Genomic DNA, 25,948 nt, shown 5'->3' with positions numbered 1-25,948 from the left:
TATCAATAATTATTAATTATTTAAAAAATAAAAAATATAAAACAATTATCTATTCTTACATGGTTCTATTAATTAATTTTAACTTTTACTTAAGCTGAGTTTGGAAGGAATACAAATGCAAATATGCAGAGTGAAAACTTTATATTTTGCATTATTTTGTATGTATTTAAGCTTTAATAAATCCAATGGTCCCATGGTCCTGCTGGTACTTTTATAAATAATAGACAACAAAGTCATGCAAACTTTTTCCTTTTTTTTTTTTTTAACGTCACTCCAAACAAGGAAAAAAAGAGAGGCTACAAATACGAATAAACGAGTGAAGGAGGGGCAAAGGTACATCCCTCGGTGAAGTATAGAAACTTAACCATAATGGCTGTAGCTGGGGTTATGCTGCTGTTTCATCAGCTCCTACTCCTGTTCTTGCTGTTATTCTTGAGTCTCTTCATGGCAACTGCGACCTCATCACCAATCATGCCAAAGCCCGACTGCCCAGACAAATGTGGCAACATCCCCGTTCCCTACCCATTCGGATTGGGGACGGATCCAAGCTGTTATAGAGAAGGTTTTCAACTACTCTGCAACCACACCTTCACCCCTCCCAAATTGGTTTTGCCAAATGCTGGCATTTTTGAAGACACAGAAGGAGTTGAACGGTATTACTCAACTGATAAAGTAGTGGAAGTTGAAGAAATATCATTACAAGGCCAGTTGCGCGTCTATTCCTTCATGAATTACCGTTGTCACAACGATTCGTTAGTTGTTGTTAGCCCTAACACGTCTTTGATCTATATGGATATGACGGATACGCCCTTTGCTCTTTCCGATACCGGCAACATATTAACGGCCATCGGTTGTGATATCCAAGCCGACGTTGCTTCCGCAAATGGCAGTACCGTGTGGTATCGAGGCTTTCGGTTTCGATACGGATGCTACAGTTATTGTGAAGATAAAAACAGGACGCTCAATGGGACTTATCCAGGGATGGGTCACTGCCAGACCACCATCACTAAGGGGCTAAAGTATTTTACTGGGATTCTGAATGACGAATACCAGTTTTATAAAAATTTCAGTCGCTGCGCATACTCTTTCGTGGCCGACTACAAGTGGTACAACTTTTCCATAGACCACCTCTCTGACTTTGGTTTCTACACAAAAAACAGAGGCATGGTTCCAACAATATTAGACTGGGCAATAGAGAACGATTCGTGCAAAAACATTACAATGAGAAACACAACCACTTACGCGTGTGGCAAGAACAGCGGATGTCATGACTCTCACAACGGTCTTGGATATCTCTGCAAATGTTTGGAAGGCTACCAAGGCAACCCTTATCTTCAAGACGGATGTCAAGGTATGTAATATATTGAAGTCAACTACCTCTTTACCATGACTATTTCTACAATTTTGATTGTTATTGTTGAATCCAACCCAAGATTTTTGTTATAAATGCGTTTCAGATATCAATGAATGTTCGGGTCCAACCATGAATGACTGCTTACCATCTCCATCTGGGATTTGCAAAAATACGGCTGGGAGTTACAGTTGCTCTTGCCCATCTGGTACAGTGGGCGACGGAAGACGAAATGGGATTGGTTGCATCCCTATTCCTCCTCCACCACCTTCACAGACAAAACTTCGGGTGATTCAAGTCTCCACAGGTAATAGCTTAATACTTGATTTAAAATCTTCACATAGTTAAGAAATATTGTCTTTCAACTCGGGAATAGCGGATGCACCAGTTCTCCAAATTCGGCTGTCAATTCCATTATGTGTCCAATCTCAACTACCATACGTTTTCATGTGCATCCGATTATCATTTGCATCCATCCAATTATTACTAGGACCTAACTTCCGACATCCAAACCTAAGATTATTGGATTTGGAATCGGATCAGGTATCTAAGTTTGATTCCATTGACAACCTACGTCATTTCAGCCCATCCCGAGCCTGGGCCTGGATCATGCCTGCAAACTTTGATGTCAAGTTTCGGCCTTCGGACTCTAATATTTCAAACCCAGCTCCAGCCCAGCCTAGCCTGGGCCTGGGCCTAGGCTATATCCCTCTATGGGCCCAGGCGTAGGCTATATCCCTTATCATATGTGCATCTAGGCACAGTAATATTTGATCTATTCTCTCATCCACTTGAAATTTCCAATTTCAAGGTTGATGCATGTAACTTTAACACTACAAAAAATGGTCCATTTTATATTTTATTTAGCTTGCGGTTTGCTTGATTCCTTGGAAATGGCTTTCCAAGTAATAAAATTATATGAATACATTTTGTAGAACAAAGAATACTCAAGATAAGAGTGATTCAGGGTCATAAGTGCAAATAACATGCACAACCAAACCCACAAAGAAAAGAATAGTCTAGTGGTGACTCAAGAGTTGTTGCCATGAAGGTTTCATGTTGAGAATAGGTTTAGCTAGGCAAGCAATTGAGGGTAAAAACAATAGACTCAAAGGCATCATACAAGCAGTTTTGCAGAATAGATGCTCTAGCCATCATTGCCAAACCTATCTCAACAATGTTTCAATTCATTCAGCAAAGCCATTTTGTTGGTTAGTATGAAGATAGGATTTACAATGATTAATATACTAGTTGAATGAAAGGGCCCAAGCAAAGGTTGACGCTTTGTACCACCATTATTTTAACAAATTTTCAACTTGATTTTTTAAATTGAATAAATAGAATAAGCATTTAAGATTTGCTTTTCATTGGGAAAAATCCAAATGAACTTGGGCTGAATTTGGAAAGAGTACAAATGCAAATATGTAGAGTGCAAAACCTATTTTGTATTATTTTGTATAGATTTGTACTATATATATTTGTACAATGCAAATACATAAAAAATAATAAAAATGTAAGGTTTTGCACTCTATGCATTTGCATTTGTACTCCTAGGCTCAGTTTGGAAGGAGTACAAACACAAATATGTACAGTGCAAAACCTTGTATTTTGAATTATTTTGTATATATTTGTACTGTACATATTTGTATTTGTACTCCTTCCAAACTGAACCTTAGTAAAAAAATCCACAAAAAAAATGTAATATCTCTAACCTTCAATAGTGACATAAAGAAGAGGGTCCCTAAACATTGAAGTACAATATCCCAAGTGGACAAATAAAAGAGAATGGAAAGCTATGACTCATGCCAAGAGGGCATGACGCATGCGTGATTAAAGACTTTTAAACAAAGTTAACACATGGGATTTTCTGCATTAAAATCTTCTATTTATTGGTTTCCTCTTATTTATTATGTTATTCTTAACCAATTATCTTCCATGGATCATGCAGGTGTATGTTTAGGTATGGTGCTACTTCTATCCAGTTATTGGTTGTACCATGTTTTGAAGAAAAGACAAATAAAGAAACAAAAAGAAAATTTCTATAAAAGAAATGGTGGTTTTCTATTGGAACAACAAATTTCATCGAAAGAAGGCAATGTTGAGAAAATAAAAGTTTTTACAGCAGATGAATTAGCAAAGGCAACTGACCAATATAATCAAAATCGAATTCTTGGTCAAGGGGGACAAGGTACAGTTTATAAAGGTATGCTATCAGATGGTAGAATTGTGGCAATCAAAAAATCCAAGATAGAGGATGAAAGTCAACTTGAACAATTCATCAATGAGGTTGTCATACTTTCTCAAATCAACCATAGGAATGTGGTTAAATTGTTGGGTTGTTGTTTAGAGACAGAAATTCCTCTATTAGTTTATGAATTCATCTCTGGTGGAACTCTTTTCTACAACATTCATTATCAAAATGAGGATTTCTTATTAACATGGGACGATCGCTTAAGAATTGCCACAGAAGTTGCAGGAGCAATTGCTTACTTACATTCAGCAACATCAATACCAATTTACCACAGAGACATAAAATCTTCAAACATTCTCTTAGATGACAAAGGTAGGGCTAAGGTTTCTGATTTTGGGACTTCAAGATCAATTGCAATTGATAAGACTCACTTAACCACTGTGGTACAAGGGACATTTGGATATTTGGATCCTGAATATTTTCAATCAAGTCAACTCACGGATAAAAGTGATGTTTATAGCTTTGGGGTTGTTCTTGTGGAGCTCCTAACAGGGCAGAAGCCAATTTCTTTTACTAGACCATTAGAAGGGAGAAACATTGTGACTTATTTTATTTCTGCAATAATGGAGAACCATCTTTTTGAAATTCTTGATGGTCAAGTCTTAAAAGATGGTAGAGAGTATGAACTCCAAGCGGTTGCCAACATTGCAAAAAGATGCTTAAGTTTAAATGGAAAGGAAAGGCCAACAATGAAAGAAGTTGCATTGGAGCTCGAGGGATTGAGAAGGTCCGAAGGATATTCTCATGTTGAACGAAACATTCATGAGGTGGAATGCATCATAGATAAACCAATAGGCCTTTGGGATACAGGTTCAACTTCAACAGGATGCAAAAGTATGGAGAACAGTTTCAAAACACAAGTTGATGAGCAACCACTACTGCATAGTCCATCCCTGTAGTCATCTTTACTAAGATATAGATATTAAAGATATTCAACTTTAGTTGTTGTATTCCAAAGCGTATTGCATTTGTGTTGTATGTCCTCTCTCTACTTATCAATACCCATATGTCCTTATTGTTTCACCATAGGTGTATTTTATACCATTTAGTTGTATGATCCATATTTTACTCTTGATATATTTGAGATATGAATAATTTCTTAAAAGAATAATCTTTTAGCAATTAATTCGCACATCCAAGCTAATGGATTTCTAGTTGGTTAAAGTTGACTATTAGCATTCTTTTCCTAATAAATTATTCACTTGGTATGTGTAATTTGACAAATAAACTTTAGGGGGTCATAGAAGGAATAAGATGAATTAGGGGGATATATGTGAAAAGAAAACGGAGGAAGTAGATCTCTTTCTGATCATTTTGCACCACTCCAAATACAGAGACTTTGGATCCAAACCATGGAACTGCAACCTATTTGTAGTGTGGCCACCGGACCACATGTAAACCCCTGATTCCCCATTCATGTGTACAATCTATATATATAAAATGGTCTTGCCATGTCAAGAGCCCTATCATTGCTTCAAACCCCCCTTTCTAGTTTTATGTTTTTTTTGAATTTTTTATTTTTTTAGTTCTATATAATTATCCATTAAACCAATAAGGAAATCACATATGCTTAACTATTTCTAATAACTATAAAGAAAGAGGGATTTGTTTTTCTAATGTTTAGCTAAGTGGCACCACTTCCCCCTAAATTGTTTCTAATTCCTATTTATCTCATAAATTATCTCTAATTTAGTAGAGAGATTCTCTCCTAAACTATCTCTAATTCCGGTTTATCCTCTCTCCCACTATTTATCTATATTTCATCAGCTCCTACTCCTGTTCTTGCTGTCATTCTTCATGGCAACTGCGACCTCATCACCAATCATGGCAAAGCCCGACTGCCCAGACAAATGTGGCAACATCACCGTTCCCTACCCATTCGGATTGGGGACGGATCCAAGCTGTTATAGAGAAGGTTTTCAACTACTCTGCAACCACACCTTCACCCCTCCCAAATTGTTTTTGCAAAATATTTCCATTTGGGAAGACACAGACAGAGAAGGAGTTGAATGGTATGGCCACAGAATTGATAAACTAGTGGAAGTTGAAGAAATATCGTTACAAGGTCAGTTGCGGGTCTATTCCTTCATGAATTATCGTTGTTACGACGATTCGTTTGTTGTTAGCCATAAGGCCCTTAACACGTCTTTGATCAGTGTGGATATGAGGGGTACGCCCTTTGCTCTTTCCGATACCGGCAACATATTAACGGGCATCGGTTGTGGAATTCTTGCCGGCGTTGATTCCGGAAACGGATGCTACAGTCGTTGTAAAGATAAAAACGGGATGCTCAATGGGACTTATCCACGGATGGGTTACTGCCAGACCACCATCACTACTAAGGGGCTAAAGTATTTTGATGGGATTCTGACTGGCGTATACCAGTTTTATAGAAGTTTCAGTCCCTGCGCATACTCTTTCGTGGCCGACTACAAGTGGTACAACTTTTCCATAGACCACCTCTCTGGCTTTGATTTCTACACAAGAAACAGAGGCATGGTTCCAACAATATTAGACTGGGCAATAGAGAACGACTCGTGCAAAAACATTACAATGAGAAACACCACCACTTACGCGTGTGGCAACAACAGCGGATGTCATGACTCTCACAACGGTCTTGGATATCTCTGCGAATGTTTGGAAGGCTACCAAGGCAACCCTTATCTTCAAGACGGATGTCAAGGTATGTAATATATTGAAGTCAACTCAACTACCTCTTTACCATGACTATTTCTACAATTTTGATTGTTATTGTTGAATCCAACACAAGATTTTTGTTATAAACGAGTTTCAGATATCAATGAATGTTCGGATCCAACCATGAATGACTGCTTACCATCTCTGATTTGCAAAAATACGGCTGGGAGTTACAATTGCTCTTGCCCATCTGGTACAGTGGGCGACGGAAGACGAAATGGGATTGGTTGCATCTCCACAGGTAATAGCTTAATACTTGATTTAAAATCTTCACATAGTTAACAAATATTGTCTTTCAACTCGGGAATAGCGGATGCACCAGTTCTCCAAATTCGGTTGTCAATTCCATTATGTGTCCAATCTCAACTACCATACGCATACGTCTTCATGTGCATCTGATTATCATGTCAGATTTTGAATGGAGTAAATCTACATCCATCCAATTATTACTAGCTTCCAACATCCAAATCTAAGATTATTGGATTTGGAATCGAATCAGGTATCTAAGTTTGATTCCATTGACAACCTACGTCATTTCAGCCCAGCCCGAGCCTGGGCCTGGATCATGCCTGCAAACTTTGATGTCAAGTTTCGGCCTTGCTCCAGCCCAGCCTAGCCTGGGCCTGGGCCTAGGCTATATCCCTTTATGGGCCCAGGCCTAGGCTATATCTCTTACCATATGTGCAAAGCCTGGCCTGGACCAACCCACAATCACCCCTATCAAGTACCACCTCCAATACCGTTGCCACGAGTCCTATGAACCACTTGGTCCACAACAAGTGTGGACCCTCCAATCCCGTCTAGCAATGTTAGTTTAAGAAGCTTGAAGACCAAGGGTCTGTTTGGCATGTCTTTCCATGCAGTCTTTTAGTTGTTTATAAGTCAGGAAGACTGATTTTCGGTCTATTTCCAATTGGCATTAGAAAGATCTAGCCGCCAAAAGACGGGATGTCGAAAAGATGCGAGAAACCAATTTTGAACTGATTTCGGGAAGCTCCAAATGAAGCTTCTCGCGTCTTTCGCATTTTAATTTTGGCTGAAAAGATGCACGTCTGCCAAACGTGCTTCGGGCTGCTCAGATCTTCATGCAAAAACTCAATGCATTTTTGCATGTGAGAGCTACCAGAAGATCTTCCCAAAATGACGTGCCAAATGGGCCCCAAATTAGCAGAGATTGCCTCTTAATGTTGGTTCCCTTAGATCGACAACCAGCTATCTTCTTCTTTTTCTTTCACAAATAGGGCTTTTGTTCTTTGAACACAGATTGTACATAGAAAACCTAGAAAACCTTTCCAAACAATGAGAAAAAAACCAAACACACATCTATAATCAGTGAACAAGTGATATGCTTATGTGATTTATATGAATTAACCAAACGCTAACCCATATATATCTATGATACAAAGAGGAAAGAGGAGAGCTGAGGGATCCTCTCACCACAGAGCTTACAAGACCTTTCATTTTTCAAAATTTAAAAGGGTAAAGACTTAAACATGCCCTGAGTTTTCATAAATTATTTAAATATATCCTGAATTTTCGTAGATTATTTTACTTCAAGCACAAATTCATCAAGAATGTCTTCAATGTCAAAAGCTACGTCACACACTTGTTCCATCCAGGCTTACACTCCTTTGTCACTCTCTTGCCTTGAATCGGCTTCCTTTAGAAAGGCACGTATACTGTCTAATTCATTCCTGAGTTCTCTAATATCTTCTTTCACTCCTTTGGGTTGCTTCACTTGTTCTCTGAGGAGAGAATCAACCTTATTGAGACAAAATCTGACAACAGCCTCCACCATAGTCTCTGCACTCAGATCTAAAACTTTGATAGCAGTATTGTATAATGTGAAGAAGCTTCAGCTTATGAAGCTCCTACCATTTATTAGTAGTTGAGAGGGAGAATGTATTGCATATTCATCACCAATTTCAAGCTTTCACTTTCAGCTTCCATAACCAATAACAATTTTGAATAATTTTACAGTAAGATCCCACTATGAAGCTCCTACCATTTATTGATTGCCCTTCTCTTCTAACAGTAGCGTGAAGGTCGAGGAATCCAAAGCGTGCCCCACTTTGTACTAACATTTGTCATTCAATGGTTTCCTGGTTCCATTCCTTATTCACTATAAAATAATTTTTCATCAGCATTCCTCTAGTAGGAATGGGAATGAGATTCCAATTCTGTCCAATCAAGTAGTTGTACTCGGAATAGTCCATTCAAATTCCTATTCCTACAAACCAAACAGGATCTAACATGCTCAAGCTGAATCTAAGTGGCTGGTTGTCAATGATTGATCCATGGTGTAACAGGGGAATAAAAGGCGGATAAATTTAGATTAAAATAAGCTAGCGGATAGATAAGCTAGTAGAAAGGGGGAGGTGGATTAAAATAGGGGACCAGCGTTTGAGGGTATCAATAAAAATGAAGTTCAGTGATGGTTGTGGGTTGTAGGTTGTAAACAAAAGAGAAGCTAAAGGAGGGAAAAGGAAAAAGGAGAAGAAGAGAAGGTGAGAGAAATAGCGGGAGAAAGAGAGAGAGAGAGAGAGAGAGAGAGAGAGAGAAAAGAGGAAATCATCAAGAATCCAATACATGGACACAGTGCCACACTAGAATACCTTCAATTTCATTTGTTAATCTCCTATTATTAATTGTACAGTGGTATAGTAGACGTTCAAGACTGCTATTATCCTTGAACCCTAATAGATTTCAGGTTCGAAAATAGAAGAAAAAGTATAGAGAAGAGAGGAGGAAGAGAAGAGAGAGCAGTAGAACACAAGGGTTGAAAGGATGGACAGAATCTTAATGTTCTGCCGCCACCACTTCTATTTAGTATTTATAGGTTATGCTAATTACATGGAAAGGACAGATCTGCCCTTAGTATTTACATAACAAATAAAACAAAATAAAGCTGAAATAAATAACAACTGAAATAACAGATTGACCACCAGCTAACCCTAGGACGACTAGAACACATTCTACCCTATGAACACAGTGGGACCATAGGTATGGGGCCCACATCAGTGTTCTCTACAATCCCCCTCAAGTTGGGAATAAATGTTTATCATTCCCAACTTTGATAGATCCGCCTCTAACTTCTTCCTTGGTACAGCTTTGGTGAGGATATCTGTGAGCTGCATGTTGGATGTGATGTACGGGAGACACACTTCTTGTGATGAGACCCTCTCGAGTACAAAATGTCGATCAACTTAAATATGTTTAATTCTGTCATGTTGCACCAGGTTGTGTGCTATATTAATAGCCGCTTGATTATCACAATGCAGCATCAGAGGCTTCTCATACTCAATACCCAACTCCTCAAGTAGTGATCTCAGCCATAGGATTTCAGCCACTCCGTTAGCCATTGACCTGTATTCAGCTTCAGCACTGGATCGGGAGACAACACTCTGTTTTATATTCCTCCAAGAGACAAGGTTACCTCCCACAAGGGCACAATATTCAGAGGTAGACCTTCTGTCATCAACACTCCCAGCCCATTCGACATCTGTATAGACCTCCACCTTCATGTGATTATTGTTCTTGAACAGTATACCTCTACCCAAGCATCTCTTCAAGTATGTCAATATTCTTTCTGCTACAAGAAGATGTGTGGTCTTAGGAGAATGCATGTACTGGCTGACAACACTAAATGCATAACTGATATCTGGCCGAGTGAGGCAGAGATATAGAAGCTTTCCCACTAATCGCTGGAACATAACCTTGTCTTCAAGAGGCTCCCCACTCTCTGCACTAATCCTGTGGTTCTGTTCAATGGGTGTATCTACAGGCTTGACTCCTAACTTTCCAGTTTCCGCCAACAAATCTAGGACATATTTCCTTTGAGAGACAAATATCCCTTGTTTAGATCTAGCAACCTCAATACCCAAAAAATACCGAAGTGCACCAAGATCTTTCACCTCAAACTCTTGATGAAGGAGCTGTTTGAAGGACTCAATCTCATGGCTATCATTTCCTGTCACCACAATATCATCAACGTATACTGCAAGTAGTGTCAGAGAAGACTCCACCCTCTTGATGAATAGGGTTTGATCTGATTGGGCCTGTACATAACCGAACTTCCCAAGGGCTAGTCTGAATCTATCGAACCAAGCTCTAGGTGACTGTTTCAAACCATACAATGCCTTATTGAGTCGGCAGACCTTCTTACCTGTCTCTGTATCATAGAATCCAGGAGGCACCGTATGTAAACCTCTTCCTGTAGGTCTCCATTCAGAAAAGAATTTTTAACGTCCATTTTGTACAAAGGCCAAGTGTGGCTTGTTGCAAGAGATAATAGAACTCGAATGGTGGTCATCTTGGCTACCGGGGAAAATGTCTCCAAGTAATTTATACCATAAGTCTAGGTGAACCCTTTTGCAACTAGCCGAGCTTTATACCTCTCAATCGAGCCGTCCGCATTGTGCTTCACAGTAAATACCCATCTGCAACCAACTGGTTTCTTTCCTTTGGGCAGATCAACTAGCTCCCAGGTGTTATTTTTTAACAGGGCATCCATTTCAGCCTGCATTGCATCTTTCCACTTTGGGACAGATAGGGCTTTTTGCACTGTTCTTGGAATAGGGACATTGGCAACGGAAGTAAGATAGGACCTGTAGGTGGGAGATAAGCGATCATAGGATAAAAACTGGGAATACAGTGGGCTGTAGATGTGGTACAATGCTGTTTCCCCTTACGAACGACAATGGGAAGGTCAAGGTCATCTGCAGGAGGTGAAGTGGCAACAATGGAAGAAGTCTCTATGGGCCATGGGACTATAATACATAGACTTAGAGCCGCAGAAGAGATTGGAGTTGGCCTGGACTACTGATGACCAGGATCAACCTGCCTGCATCACCTGTGATAGACCCTCAACTCCTTGTCCCTTTGACCACCCTCATTATGGTAGCCCTCATCACCCAATGGAATAGGTAAGGGAACAACCCCAAAAGTATGAACCCTACCCTTACTGCGCTCCCCCTGAAGAAAGTGACCCAAATCCCGACTCGCACTGCTCTCCCCCTGAGGAGAAACCCGAGAATAATAGGGTGTCTCCTCAAAGAAAGTGACATCCATGGAGACAAATCTTTTCCCTGCGACAGGATCATAGCAGCAATAGCCCTTTTGATTTTGCGCATAACCAAGAAAAATGCATTTGAAGGTTTTTGGTTTGAATTTGGAGTGATGGGGTCCGAGATGCTGAACAAAACAAGTACAACCAAATGTTTTAAGGGGAACAGTGAACAACTCCTCATCTAGGTATAAAAGGGAAAAAGGAGATGACATATCAAGAACCCGGGAAGGAACCCAATTAATAAGATATACCACCGTGAGGATAGCATCACCCCAGAATCGAATAGGGACATTGGAGGTAAACATAATACTTCTAGCCACCTCCAAGATGTGCCTATTCTTCCTTTCTACAACCCCATTCTGATGAGGTGTATGAGGGCAAGTGCTCTGGTGGATAACCCCATGATTAAGAAGGTAAGATGCCAATGGCTTAGCAAAGTACTCCTTTGCATTATCAGATCTAAGAACTTTGATCTTGGCATCAAACTGGGTTAGGATCATTTGGTGAAAGTTTTGGGTCAGGGCGGGAACCTCATCTCGTGAACGCATAAGATAAACCCAAGAAAACCGGGTATGGTCATCAACAAATAACAAAAAATATCTGTACCCACCCATAGAAGGGATGTGATATGTCCCCCAAACATTCGTATGCACAAGATCAAAAGGACGATTACTCCTTTTATTACTCAATGAATAAGAGTCTCTACAATGTTTAGCAAACTCACAACTTTCACATTGCAACTGGGACAACTCAACAAACTTAAACAAAGTAGGAAACAAACTCTTTAAGGACCGAAAAGACAAATGACCCAATCAGTTATGCCAAAGCATAACCGAACTCACACTCTAGGAAACAAGTGACTTCTTATCCACTGACTCTTCCCGACGAGAACTCTCCCCAAGTAAATAGATATCATTCGTCTCACGACCAATCCCAATCACCATCTTCGTCTCCAGGTCCTGAAAAACACACCGGTCAGGGAAGAAAGTTATTGAGAAGTTGATGTAAGACAGAAGACAAGGAGATGGTATCCGATAGCTTGACGTCACCCTTTCTAGAAATGGGGACAAGAGAGCCATCAGCAATAGATACTTTATCCCTACCAGAAGATAAATGATAAGTGGTAAACAATGAAGGCAAGCTAGTCATATGATTGGATGCACTTGAATCTATTACCCAACAGGGTTCAGTAGTACCTGGAGCTGAGGCATGATAGGCTGAGGCTCGAGTACCTGAATGTGCGAAAGCAGATGTGGCAGGGGCTAATGGTGACTGCGGTGGCTGAGTTGAGTTCCCAACTTCCTTTTCCACCTATATAAGGGCAGCCCGAACTGCAGCTAAGGTATCTAAGAATGTGCCTCTTGTGCCAGACAAGGATGCTGAATCAGTATTCACGGCCACATGAGCATTACCCATCTTGCTTCTCAACTTTGTCGAGACCAAATGAGGATGCAGTTTCCAACATGTTTCTTTTGTGTGTTTGAGTTTCTTACAATGCTCACATACCATATAACTGCAATCCCCAAAACCGCCTTTGGTCTGATTTTTAGACTCCATTTCGGTCAAGAACCAGTAGTCTCAAAATTAGGGTTACTACAGTCAAAGAACAGCACTGGGACTATCAATCACAACCAAAAATCAGTATTCACGGTATATGTGCATGAAACAGGTATAAGTCTGATCTGAAACCAATTAGCAAACACAACAGCAACATTCCGTACAGTTTTCACCCCTTAAAAAGAGTTTGAAACCACAAAAAAATCTGAAAACAACTTGGAGAATAATCTGATATGCTGAAGCAGAATTAGGGTTTCAATCAGTCCTTAAAAAAATCCTCAACCGCACATTTTAGGCAGTACCGTACATATTAGAGTTGTGGTAGGGTTAATATGAAACCCTAAAATTGATCAGTGCTGAGGTGAAAACTTAAGAAGAGCTTCACAGGTAGATCACAAGGCTCGGCCCAGCATTAGGGTTTGTCGCAAGATTATTAGGGTTTGCAGCAAGATCAATATCAAGCCCTAGAGTAGAAGAAAAGAACCCTAAGGCAGTTCAGCCCAATAGTTGGGTTTGCCGTAGGGTTAAGACAAAACCCTAGAGAACAAAGAGAAGAAAACCCTAGAATGATTCGGTCACCCTTTCTAGATAGGTCCAACCTATCTTCTCTGATAGTACTTCTCTTAGAAAATAAAATAACTTACAAGAGAATGTTGTTCGCTGCCTTCTAAGGTTACCTGAACCATAGCCTTCTCTGATTCTTCCTGTTCACCAACACTCTCCAACCGTGGCAAGTCTTCAACAGTTGCTAAACCCTCTGGCGATCTCCAAGGATCAGTCAACGAACTCTACTTTCTCAACTTCCAGCCCTAGATGGTTCTCATGTGGTCGGCTGGACTAGACTCACATGAGAAACCCTAACCTTGCTTTGATACCAAGTAGACATTCAAGACTGCTATCAGCCTTGAACCCTAATAGATTTCAGGTTCAAAAATAGAAGAAAAAGTATAGAGAAGAGAGGAGGAAGAGAAGAGAGAGCAGTAGAACACAAGGGTTGAAAGGAGGGATAGAATCTTAATGTTCTGCCGTCACCACTTCTATTTAGTATTTATAGGTTATGTTAATTACATGGAAAGGACAGATATGCCCTTAGTATTTACTTAACAAATAGAACAAAATAAAGCTGAAATAAATAACAACTGAAATAACAGATTGACCACCAGCTAACCCTAGGATGACTAGAAAACATTCTACTCTACGAACACAGTGGGACCATAGCTGTAGGGCCCACATCATTGTTCTCTACAATCCCCCTCAAGTTGGGAATAAATGGTTATCATTCCCAACTTGGATAGGTCCGCCTCTAACTTCTACCTTGGTACAGTTTTGGTGAGGATATCTGCGAGCTGCATGTTGGATGTGATGTACGGGAGACACACTTATTGTGATGAGACCCTCTCGAGTACAAATGTTGATCAACTTCAATATGTTTAGTTCTGTCATGCTGCACCGGGTTGTGTGCTATATTAATAGCCGCTTGATTATCACAATACAACATCAAGGGCTTCTTATACTCAATACCCAACTCCTCAAGTAGTGATCTCAGCCATAGGATTTCAGCCACTCCGTTAGCCATTGACCTATATTCAGTTTCAGCATTGGATTGGGAGACAACACTTTGTTTTTTACTCCTCCAAGAGACAAGGTTACCTCCCACAATGGCACAATATCCAGAGGTAGACCTCCACTTTCATGTGATTATTGTTCTTGAACAGTATACCTCTACCCGGGCATCTTTTCAAGTATGCTAATATTCTTTCTACTGCAAGAAGATGTGTGGTCCTAGGATAAAGCATGTACTAGCTAACAACACTAAATGCATAACCGATATCTGGACGAGTGAGCAGAACCTTTCCCACTAATTGCTGGAACATAACCTTGTCTTCAAGAGGCTCCCCACTCTCTGCACTAATCCTGTGGTTCTATTGAATGGGTGAATCCGCAGCTTGACTCCTAACTTTCCAGTTTCCGCCAACAAATCTAGGACATATTTCCTCTGAGAGACAAATATCTCTTGTTTATATCTAGCAACCTCAATATCCAAAAAATACCGAAGTGCACCAAGATCTTTCACCTCAAACTCTTGATGAAGGATCTGTTTGAGGGACTCAATCTCATGGCTATCATTTCCTGTCACCACAATATCATCAACATATACTGCAAGTAGTGTCAGAGAAGACTCCACCCTCTTGATGAATAGGGTATGATCTAACTGGGCCTGTACATAACCGAACTTCCCAAGGGCTAGTCTGAATCTATCGAACCAAGCTCTAGGTGACTGTTTCAAACCATACAATGCCTTATTGAGTCGGCAGACCTTCTTACCTGTCTCTGTATCATAGAATCCAGGAGGCACCATATGTAAGCCTTTTCCTGTAGGTCTCCATTCAGAAAAGCATTTTTAACGTCCATTTTGTACAAAGGCCAAATGTGGCTTGCTGCACGAGATAATAGAACTCGAATGGTGTTCATCTTGGCTACCGGGGCAAAGGTCTCCAAGTAATTTATACCATAAGTCTGGGTGAACCCTTTTGCAACTAGCCGAGCTTTATACCTCTCAATGGAGCCATCCGCATTGTGCTTCACAGTAAATACACATCTGCAACCAACTGGTTTCTTTCCTTTGGGCAGATCAACTAGCTCCCAGGTGTTATTTTTTAACAGGGCATCCATTTCAGCCTGCATTGCATCTTTCCACTTCGGGACGGATAGGTCTTCTTGCACTGTTCTTGGAATAGGGACATTGACAACGGAAGTAAGATAGGACCTGTAGGTGGGAGATAAGCGATCATAGGATAAAAACTGGGAAATACAGTGGGCTGTAGATGTGGTACAATGCCGTTTCCCCTTACGGACGACAATGGGAAGGTCAAGGTCATCTGCAGGAGGTGAAGTGGCAACAATGGAAGAAGTCTCTGTGGGCCATGGGACTATAATACCTAGACTTAGAGCCGTAGAAGAGATTGGAGTTGGCCTGGACTACTGATGACCAGGATCAACCTGCCTGCATCGCCTGTGATAGACCCTCAACTCCTTGTCCCTCTGACCACCGTCACTATGGTAGCCCTCATCACTCAATGGAATAGGTAAGGGAACAACCCCAAAAGTATGAACCCTACCCTCTCTGCGCTCCCCCTGAAGAAAGTGACCCAAATCTCGACTCGCACTGCTCTCCCCCTGAGGAGAAACCCGAGAATAATAGGGTGTCTCCTCAAAGAAAGTGACATCCATGGAGACAAATCTTTTCCTTGAGACAGGATAATAGCAGCAATAACCCTTTTGATTTTGCGCATAACCAAGAAAATTGCATTTGGAGGCGTTTGGTTCGAACTTGGAGTGATGGGGTCCGAGAAGCTGAACAAAACAGGTACAACCAAATGTTTTAAGGGGAACAATGAACAACTCCTCATCTAGGTATAGAAGGGAAAAAGGAGATGACATATCAAGAACCCGGGAAGGAACCCGATTAATAAGATATACCGCCGTGAGGATAGAATCACCCCAGAAGCGAATAGGGACATTGGAGGTAAACATAATACTTCTAGCCACCTCCAAGATGAGGTGTATGAGGGCAAGTGCTCTGGTGGATAACCCCATGATTAAGAAGGTAAGATACCAATGACTTAGCAAAGTATTCCTTTGCACTATCAGATCTAAGAACTTTGATCTTGGCATCAAACTAGGTTAGGATCATTTGGTGAAAGTTTTGGGTCAGGGCGGGAACCTCATCTCGTGAACGCATAAGATAAACCCAAGAAAACCGGGTATGGTCATCAACAAATAACAAAAAATATCTGTACCCACCCATAGAAGGGATGTGATATGGCCCCCAAACATCCGTATGCACAAGATCAAAAGGACGATTACTCCTTTTATTACTCAATGGATAAGAGTTTCTACAATGTTTAGCAAACTCACAGCTTTCACATTGCAACTGGGACAAATCAACAGACTCAAACAAAGAAGGAAACAAACTCTTTAAGGACCGAAAAGACAAATGACCCAATCAGTTATGCCAAAGCATAACCGAACTCACACTCTGGGAAACAAGTGACTTCTCATCCACTGACTCTTCCCGACGAGAACTCTCCCCGAGCAGATAGGTCTCATTCGTCTCACGACCATTCCCAATCACCCTCTTCGTCTCCAGGTCCTGAAAAACACACCGGTCAGGGAAGAAAGTTACTGAGCAGTTCTTGTAAGACAGAAGACAAGGAGATGGTATCCGATAGCTTGACGTCACCCTTTCTAGAAATGGGGACAAGAGAGCCATCAGCAATAGATACTTTATCCCTACCAGAAGATAAATGATAAGTGGTAAACAATGAAGGCAAGCTAGTCATATGGTCAGATACACCTGAATCTATTACCCAATAGGGTTCAGTAATACCTCGAGCTGAGGCATGGTAGGCTGAGGCTCGAGTACCTGAATGTGCGAAAGCAGATGTGGCAGGGGCTAATGGTGACTGCGGTGGCTGAGCTGAGTTCCCAAGTTCCTTTTCCACCTGTATAAGGGCAGCCCGAACTACAGCTAAGGTCTCTAAGAATTTAATCAGTCCTTAAAAAAAATCCTCAACCGCACATTCTTGGCAGTACCGTACAGATTAGACTTGTGGTAGGGTTAATATGAAACCCTAAAACTGATCAATGCTGAGGAGAAAACTTAAGAAGAGCTTCACAGGTAGATCACAAGGCTCGGCCCAGCATTAGGGTTTACCGCAAGATTATTAGGGTTTGCAGCAAGATCAATATCAAGCCCTAGAGTAGAAGAAAAGAACCCTAAGGCAGTTTGGCCCAACAATAGGGTTTGCCGCAGGGTTAAGACAAAACCCTAGAGAATAAAGAGAAGAAAACCCTAGAATGATTCAGCCACCCTTTCTGGATAGGTCCAACCTATCTTCTCTGATAGTACTTCTCTTAGAAAATAAAATAACTTACAAGAGAATGTTGTTCGTTGCCTTCCAAGGTTACCTGAACCCTAGCCTTCTCTAATTCTTCTTGATCACCAATACTTTGCAACCGTGGCAAGTCTTCAACAGTTGCTAAACCCTCTGGCGATATCCAAGGATCAGTCAACGAACTCTACTTTCTCAACTTCCATGCTTAGATGGTTCTCATGTGGTCGGCTGGAATAGACTCACATGAGAAACCCTAACCTTGCTCTGATACCAAGTAGACATTCAAGACTGCTATTAGCCTTGAACCCTAATAGATTTCAGGTTCAAAAATAGAAGAAAAAGTATAGAGAAGAGAGGAGGAAGAGAAGAGAGAGTAGTAGAACACAAGGGTTGAAAGGAGGGACAAAATCTTAATGTTTTGCTGCCACCACTTCTATTTAGTATTTATAGGTTATGCTAATTACATGGAAAGGACAGATCTTCCCTTAGTATTTACATAACAAATAGAACAAAATAAAGCTGAAATAAATAACAACTGAAATAATAGTTTGACCACCTGCTAACCCTAGGATGATTGTAACACATTCTACCCTACGAACATAGTGGGACCATAGCTGTGGGGCCCACATCAGTGTTCTCTACAGGTACAATTCATAAACTCTACATGTTTCCTTCACCTAGCCATAGTCTTATAAACTCTATGTATGAGAAATGAGAGACAATGCGATAAATAATATGTGGGTTTGTTTTGGTTTTTTTTTTTTTTGAAAATTTAAGGTATGATGAAGAGTAAAAATGCCCTTTTTTATATTCCCAAGTATATTTATTTAAGCCTATTTAAAAAACACATTGTTATGTTTAAGTTAATTTAGGAAAACTTAGGGTATGTTTAAATCTTTTACCCAAATTAATACCATCTCAGGTTTTAATTATCCCTTAATAAAATCCATCATTACTCAAATAAAGCCCTCTCAAGCATTAATTGTTTCTAATAAAATTCATTATTACTTTTCATGTCATAGTTGTTTTTAATAAAATCCATTATTACTCTCTCTCTCTCTCTCTATATATATATATACATATATATTCGTCCCCCCCAATAGTCAATGCTTGTAACATTTTCCCTTCACTATTATCCTAATTTTCTATTAAATTTCTTTGACTCTCTTATCCTTTATTCTCAGTTTGGAAGGAGTACAAATGCAAATTTGTAGAGTGTAAAACCTTATTTTTTTTATTATTTTGTATGTATTTGCACTCTACAAATTTACATTTATACTCCTTCCAAACTGAGCCTTAGGCTTTCTCTAATATAGTAGGGATTTAAAATTAATTGATTGAATTAAGTTAAAGGCCAAACCAAAACCAAACCTAAAATAGACCTTAGCCAAGATTCAACGTGATGTCAAAGTACAAAACCCAAATAGGGGTGCAACTTGGGTAGGGAATTTGATAAATTTTCAATGGTCCCTGAATACCACATTCCTGAAATCAGAGCCTAATCCCGATTGGAGTAAAAAGTGATCACCCCTGTCCTAAAATCAGAACCTAACCAAATTTCTACAAAATCCCAGGCATTGCTTGGATTTAATTAGTTGATAGTTTAGTAAAATCAAGCACGAACCCCTAAAACAAATATACCAAGCTGAACCTATTTAGCTGATGTGATTTTTAAAATGAAACCTAATTTGGAAAAGAGAATAGTAGACAAAACATTAAAAAAAATGTGTCCAATTTCTACAAGTCTATTCAAATTATCTGCATTAGAAAAGAAATGTATCTGTCGTTATAGATAAATTGAAAATAAAATAAAAACCATTTTTAGATGGAGCCCATTCACAGAAAAAGGGAGAAGGATCAAACACCACATTAATACCACTAATATCCTAAGAAAAATAGAGAAAACAAGAATAATATAAGATTAGGTGGTGGTGTTTCAAAAAGATTGGATTTGGTTGGGTTTACTTGAGCAAGAGAGGAACATATACTAGTAAGGGAGGTAAGAAAGAGAGAGGAAAACATTGTGCTATAATGGGTTGGGAGTGGATGGTGAGACTAGGGCTGATAATCTTGACCCTAACCCATTTGACCCACCCACCTTGGAACCCACCCAATCTATTGGTGGTTCAATATGGGTCGAGTGACCCATTAGGGCCAGTAGAAAAGGGTTAGGGTGGGTTGGGTCGAGAGTACCCATTAGGGTCAAGATGGGTTGGGTCAAAGTCAACTATACTTGCCAAATCTCAAAAACAAAAAGTTGTAGTGATTCAAACTCATGCCTCCTATAGTGGCAACATCTCATTAAACTTCCAAACCACTATGCCACATTTCATTTTGAGATTAAAGGTAAAATAAAATAGATTTTATTAACTTTCGAGTTCACATGCAATTTTATACAAAAGCAATTTCACAAAAGCAATTTTATGAAAAAGACTTATGAAAGCATTTTTATAAAAGTACTTTTATGAAAATAGTTTTACACAAAAGCACTTTTATAAAAATACTTTTATGAAAATAGTTTTACACAAAAGCACTTTTATAAAAGTACTTTTTGAAAAACTTTTATGAAAGCATAAAAGCACTTTTACAAAAATTATTTACACAAAGTACTTTTACGAAAGTACCTATACAAAAATAATTTATAAAAGTACTTTTACAAATATAAAAGTACTTTTATAAAAAGTACAAGAAGCCACCATTTTTTAATGGTGGAGATTACAGGAAGCCACCATTTTTTAATCTGTAGCTTCATTTTGCCTATAAAAATGAAAAGCCACCATTTTTTGCATTGTTTGGGCATCTATTCTATTGTACAGGAAGTAGTCGGGAAGGAAAAGAAATTCTATCTTGAGGTTTCGTACTTCACTTGAATGATTGAATCATTTTATTGATGTTGGTTTATGTTTGTGGTCTTGTGGGTTAGTGGGACTTCTTTACCCCTCTATTCCTCATATATTTTTTCTTTCTTTTCAAATGCATCAAGGCACAGTAATATTTGAGCTATTCTCTCATCCACTTGAAATTTCCAATTTCAAGGTTGATGCATATAACTTTAACACTACAAAAGATGGTCCATTTTATATTTTATTTAGCGTTGTCGTTTGCTTGATTCCTTGGAAATGGCTTTTCAAGTAATAAAACTATATGAACACATTTTGTAGAACAAAAAATACTCAAGATGAGAGTGATTCAGGGTCATAAGTGCAGATAACATGCACAACCAAACCCACAAAGAAAAGAATAGTCTACTGGTGACTCAAAAGTTGTTGCCATGAAGGTTTCATGTTGAGAATAGGTTTAGCTAGGCAAGCAATTGAGGGTAAAAACAACAGATTCAAAGGCATCATACAAGCAGTTTTGCAGAATAGATGCTCTAGCCATCATTGCCAAACCTATCTCAACAATGTTTCAATTCATTCAGCAAAGCCATTTTGTTGGTTAGTATGAAGATAGGATTTACAATGAGTAATATACTAGTTGAATGAAAGGGCCCAAGTAAAGGTTGACGCTTTGTACTACCATTAGTTTAACAATTTTTCAACTTGATTTTTTAAATTGAATAAATAGATTAAGCATTTAAGATTTGCTTTTCATTGGGAAAAATCCAAATGAACTTGGGCTCGATTTGGAAAGAGTACAAATGCAAATATGTAGAGCGCAAAACCTTATATTTTGTATTATTTTGTATAGATTTGTACTATATATATTTGTACAATGCAAATACATAAAAAATAATAAAAATATAAGGTTTTGCACTCTATACATTTGCATTTGTACTCCTAGGGTCAGTTTGGAAAGAGTACAATTACAAATATGTGCAGTGCAAAACCTTGTATTTTGAATTATTTTGTATATATTTGTACTGTACATATTTGTATTTGTACTCCTTCCAAACTGAACCTTAGTAAAAATATCCACAAAAAGAATGTAATATCTCTAACCTTCAAAGGTGACATAAAGAAGAGGGTCCCTAAACATTGAAGTACAATATCCCAAGTGGACAAGTAAAAGAGAATGGAAAGCTATGACTCATGCCAAGAGGGCTTGAACTACAAATAGAGAAATTATTTGAAACTAGTAGCTATTTCTTAGAAAGCACAAAAGATGCCATATGATGGCTAGGATGGCCTAACCATTTCTGCCAAATAGTAATGCAAACGCATTTTCTAACCATAGTGGAAGCAAGATTCAATGGCTTATAGTTGATATAAACCTCATTTACGAGGACCTAATTCTCTCTATCACATTGTAACTATGGGGTGTGAAGTAAATGACCTTCTCAATAAGTGAATGTGAATAACATAGGCACCCTTCCAAAGTAACTCAGGTTAGTTGAATTGCGATGGCTGCGTTGTTGGCTGTGGAACCAATGATAATATTCCATGCTAATAAATAAATTCATAGGCCCCACTGTGAGAGGTGCAGGACTCATGCATTTTATTATTGGCGTGGAAAATTATCATCAATAGCTCATTGAACAACCATCACATTCAGTTAATCCTTCCTCCTTCCAAAAACTGCTAAATAAAGTCATTTTGAGTTTATTTCATCTCATTCAACAAAAAGGTAGGAAACAAATTTAGTCAGTAAAACAAAAAATGCCCTAGGTAGATAACACTATACTTTTCTGTTATTATTTTAAATGTGAAAGAGTGTTAGGATGTAGAGAATATAATTAATTGTTTTTACATGCCTTTCTTATGAAACAAGAAGCAAGTATAAACTACCCACATGCAATAGAAATATAAACAACAAATATTCTATGATTGATCTAGTGAATAATATCCCTATCTAAATAGTTGATGTGTAATGAGGGTGTTGCACTTGTTAAAATGCTTTTTGTTGGAGGTAGATGCCTTCCTTTTGGAATCTTATGACTTTTGCACCATTTACAAAGGATTTTTAAGTTGTTTTCTCCCAATTCTCTTGATTACCTCTTTTTCTTAGCAGGACTACTCTAATCTATGATGTTGTATCAGCACTTTTCTTACTATTTCTTTTTAATGATCTAATTGTAATATAAGCATTTATAAATGAAATTTGCTTTTTAGGCTTTATGTAGCAAGGGTCTTCAAGAAAAAGTTGCCTCTTGATATTACCTTTATAAATTATAAAACCACTTAAGCATTAATAAACAAGATTCTTAGCTCACCACTCTATATCTGCACACATACATGACGCGTGCCTGATCAAAGACTTTTGAACAAAGTTAACACATGGGATTTGCTGCATTAAAATCTTCTATTTGTTGGTTTCCTCTTATTTATTATGTTACTCTTAACCAATTATCTTCCATGGATCATGCAGGTGTATGTTTAGGTATGGTGTTACTTCTATCCAGTTATTGGTTGTACCATGTTTTGAAGAAAAGACAAATAAAGAAACGAAAAGAAAATTTTTATAAAAAAAATGGTGGTTTGCTATTAGAACAACAAATTTCATCAAAAGAAGGCAATGTCGAGAAAATAAAAGTTTTTACAGCAGATGAATTAGCAAAGGCAACTAATCAATATAATGAAAATCGAATTCTTGGTCAAGGGGGACAAGGTACAGTTTATAAAGGTATGCTATCAGATGGAAGAATTGTGGCAATCAAGAAATCCAAGATGGAGGATGAAGGTCAACTTGAACAATTCATTAATGAGGTTGTCATACTTTCTCAAATCAACCATAGGAATGTGGTTAAATTGTTGGGTTGTTGTTTAGAGACAGAAATTCCTCTATTAGTTTATGAATTCATCATTGGTGGAACTCTTTTCTACAATATTCATTATCAAAATGAGGATTTCTTATTAACATGGGACAATCGCTTAAGAATTGCCATGGAAGTTTCAGGAGCAATTGCTTACTTACATTCAGCAACTTCAATACCAATTTACCACAGAGACATAAAATCTTCAAACATCCTCTTAGATGACAAAGGTAGGGCTAAGGTGTCTGATTTTGGGACTTCAAGATCAATTGCAATTGATAAGACTCACTTAACCACTATGGTACAAGGGACCTTTGGATATTTGGATCCTGAATATTTTCAGTCAAGTCAACTCACGGACAAAAGTGATGTTTATAGCTTTGGGGTTGTTCTTGTGGAGCTCCTAACAGGGGAGAAGCCAATATCTTTTACTAGACCATTAGAAGGGAGAAACATTGTGACTTATTTTATTTCTGCAATAATGGAGAACCATCTTTTTGAAATTCTTGATGCTCAAGTCTTAAAAGATGGTAGAGAGTATGAACTCCAAAAGGTTGCCAACATTGCAAAAAGATGCTTGAGCTTAAATGGAAAGGAAAGGCCAACAATGAAAGAAGTTGCATTGGAGCTCGAGGGATTAAGGAGGTTCGAAGGATATTCTCATGTTGAACGAAACATTCATGGGGTGGAATGCATCATAGATAAACCAATAGGCCTTTGGGATACAAGTTCAACTTCAACAGGATGCAAAAGTATGGAGAACAGTTTCAAAACACAAGTTGATGAGCAACCACTACTGCATAATCCATCCCTATAGTCATCTTTACTAATATATAGATATTAAAGATATTCAACTTCGGTTGTTGTATTCTAAAGAGTATTGCATTTGTGTTGTATGTCCTCTCTCTACTTATCTATACCCATATGTCCTTATTGTTTCACCATAGGTGTGTTTTATACCATTTAGTTGTATGATCTATATTTTACTCTTGATATATTTGAGATATGAATAGTTTCTTAAAAGAATAATCTTTTAGCAATTAATTCGCACATCCAAGCTAATGGATTTCTAGTTGGTTAAAGTTGACTATTAGCATTCTTTTCCTAATATATTATTCACTTGGTATGTGTAATTTGACAAATAAACTTTAGGGGGGTCATAGAAGGAATAAGATGAATTAGGGGGTTATATGTGAAAAGAAAACGGAGGAAGTAGATCTCTCTCTGATCATTTTACACCACTCCAAATACAGAGACTTTGGATCCAAACCATGGAACTGCAACCTATTTGTGGTATGGCTAGGCGGATCACATGTAAACCCCTGATTCCCTATTTGTGTACAATCTATATATATAAATTGGTCCTGCCATGTCAAGAGCCTTCTCATTGCTTCAAACCCCCCTTTCTAGTTTTATGTTTTTTTGAATTTTTTACTTTCTTAGTTCCACATAATTATCCATTAAACCAATAAGGAAATCACATATGCTTAACTATTTCTAATAACCATAAAGAAAGAGGGATTTGTGTTTCTAATGTTTAGCTAAGTGGCACCACTTCCCCTTAAATTGTCTCTAATTCCTATTTATCTCCTAAATTATCTCTAACTCCTATTTATCTCATAAATTATCTCTAATTTAGTAGAGATTCTCTCCTAAACTATCTCTAATTCCGATTTATCATCTCCCTCACTGTTTATCTATATCTATCTAAAGAAAGTTTCAATTAAAAAATTCAGAACTATTTAAATAATATTCATATTATTGATAATTCTATATTTTTACAAAATTCATCATGAAATTATGTAGTAACAATATAAGTTATAATTTTATGAACTATTCAATTTAAACATTATTCAAATAATAACAATTTAACATTAAAAACTAAAACATTATTTAAATATTTCAATACCTAAAAATCTCAAATAAAAAATATTAAAAATAGATAAATAATATAACAAAAGGTTTAATATTACATAATAACATTAAAATAAATAAAATTCAAATAATTTTTTTTTAAATATTTTAAATACTATTTAATTATTTAAATAACAAAATATTTCACATGACAAAATTAACTAATTTAGATATTTAACATGACAAAATTTTAGTTATTGTTATTATTATAATTAATAACCAAATACAAATGGGGGAACAAAATATTATAATGTTAGAAAATGAAATTATTCATTAATTTATATTGAAAAATAAAAGATAAATTAGTGTATTTTTGTTAGTAAACTGCCAAATAAAAAATATATTTAATAACAATTTAAATAATTTGATAAATCCCCATAGTTACAAAAATGTAATAAAATTTTCAAAAATTTCCATAAAACTACATTTTCGTAAACTAACATATTTGAAATTAAAAGATATAAAGTATTTGAAAGTTTAATTAAAATGCATTAAATAATTATTGAAATTTATTAGAGTA

The 25,948-nt window shown here is 37.8% G+C and overlaps 1 protein-coding gene and 1 pseudogene across 1 annotated transcript; both read left to right on the top strand.

Moving 5' to 3' along the window:
- Positions 1-369: 369 nt before the first annotated feature.
- On the top strand, positions 370-4,501 carry LOC148872147 (wall-associated receptor kinase 5 pseudogene; annotated as a pseudogene).
- A 308-nt stretch (positions 4,502-4,809) lies between these two features.
- LOC148872146 (wall-associated receptor kinase 5-like) lies at positions 4,810-24,331 on the top strand. Its single transcript, XM_088970085.1, has 4 exons — positions 4,810-4,813; positions 5,296-6,285; positions 6,397-6,540; positions 23,130-24,331. Exons 1-4 carry the CDS (start codon positions 4,810-4,812, stop codon positions 24,329-24,331), a joined length of 2,340 nt encoding a protein of 779 aa, XP_088826211.1.
- The last annotated feature ends 1,617 nt before the right edge of the window (positions 24,332-25,948 follow it).

The sequence above is a fragment of the Nelumbo lutea genome, chromosome 2 (genome assembly GCF_056320005.1).
Source record: "Nelumbo lutea isolate HS-2025 chromosome 2, American lotus-T2T, whole genome shotgun sequence".
NCBI lineage: Eukaryota > Viridiplantae > Streptophyta > Magnoliopsida > Proteales > Nelumbonaceae > Nelumbo > Nelumbo lutea.
This window is presented reverse-complemented; position numbering and strand designations above follow the sequence as displayed.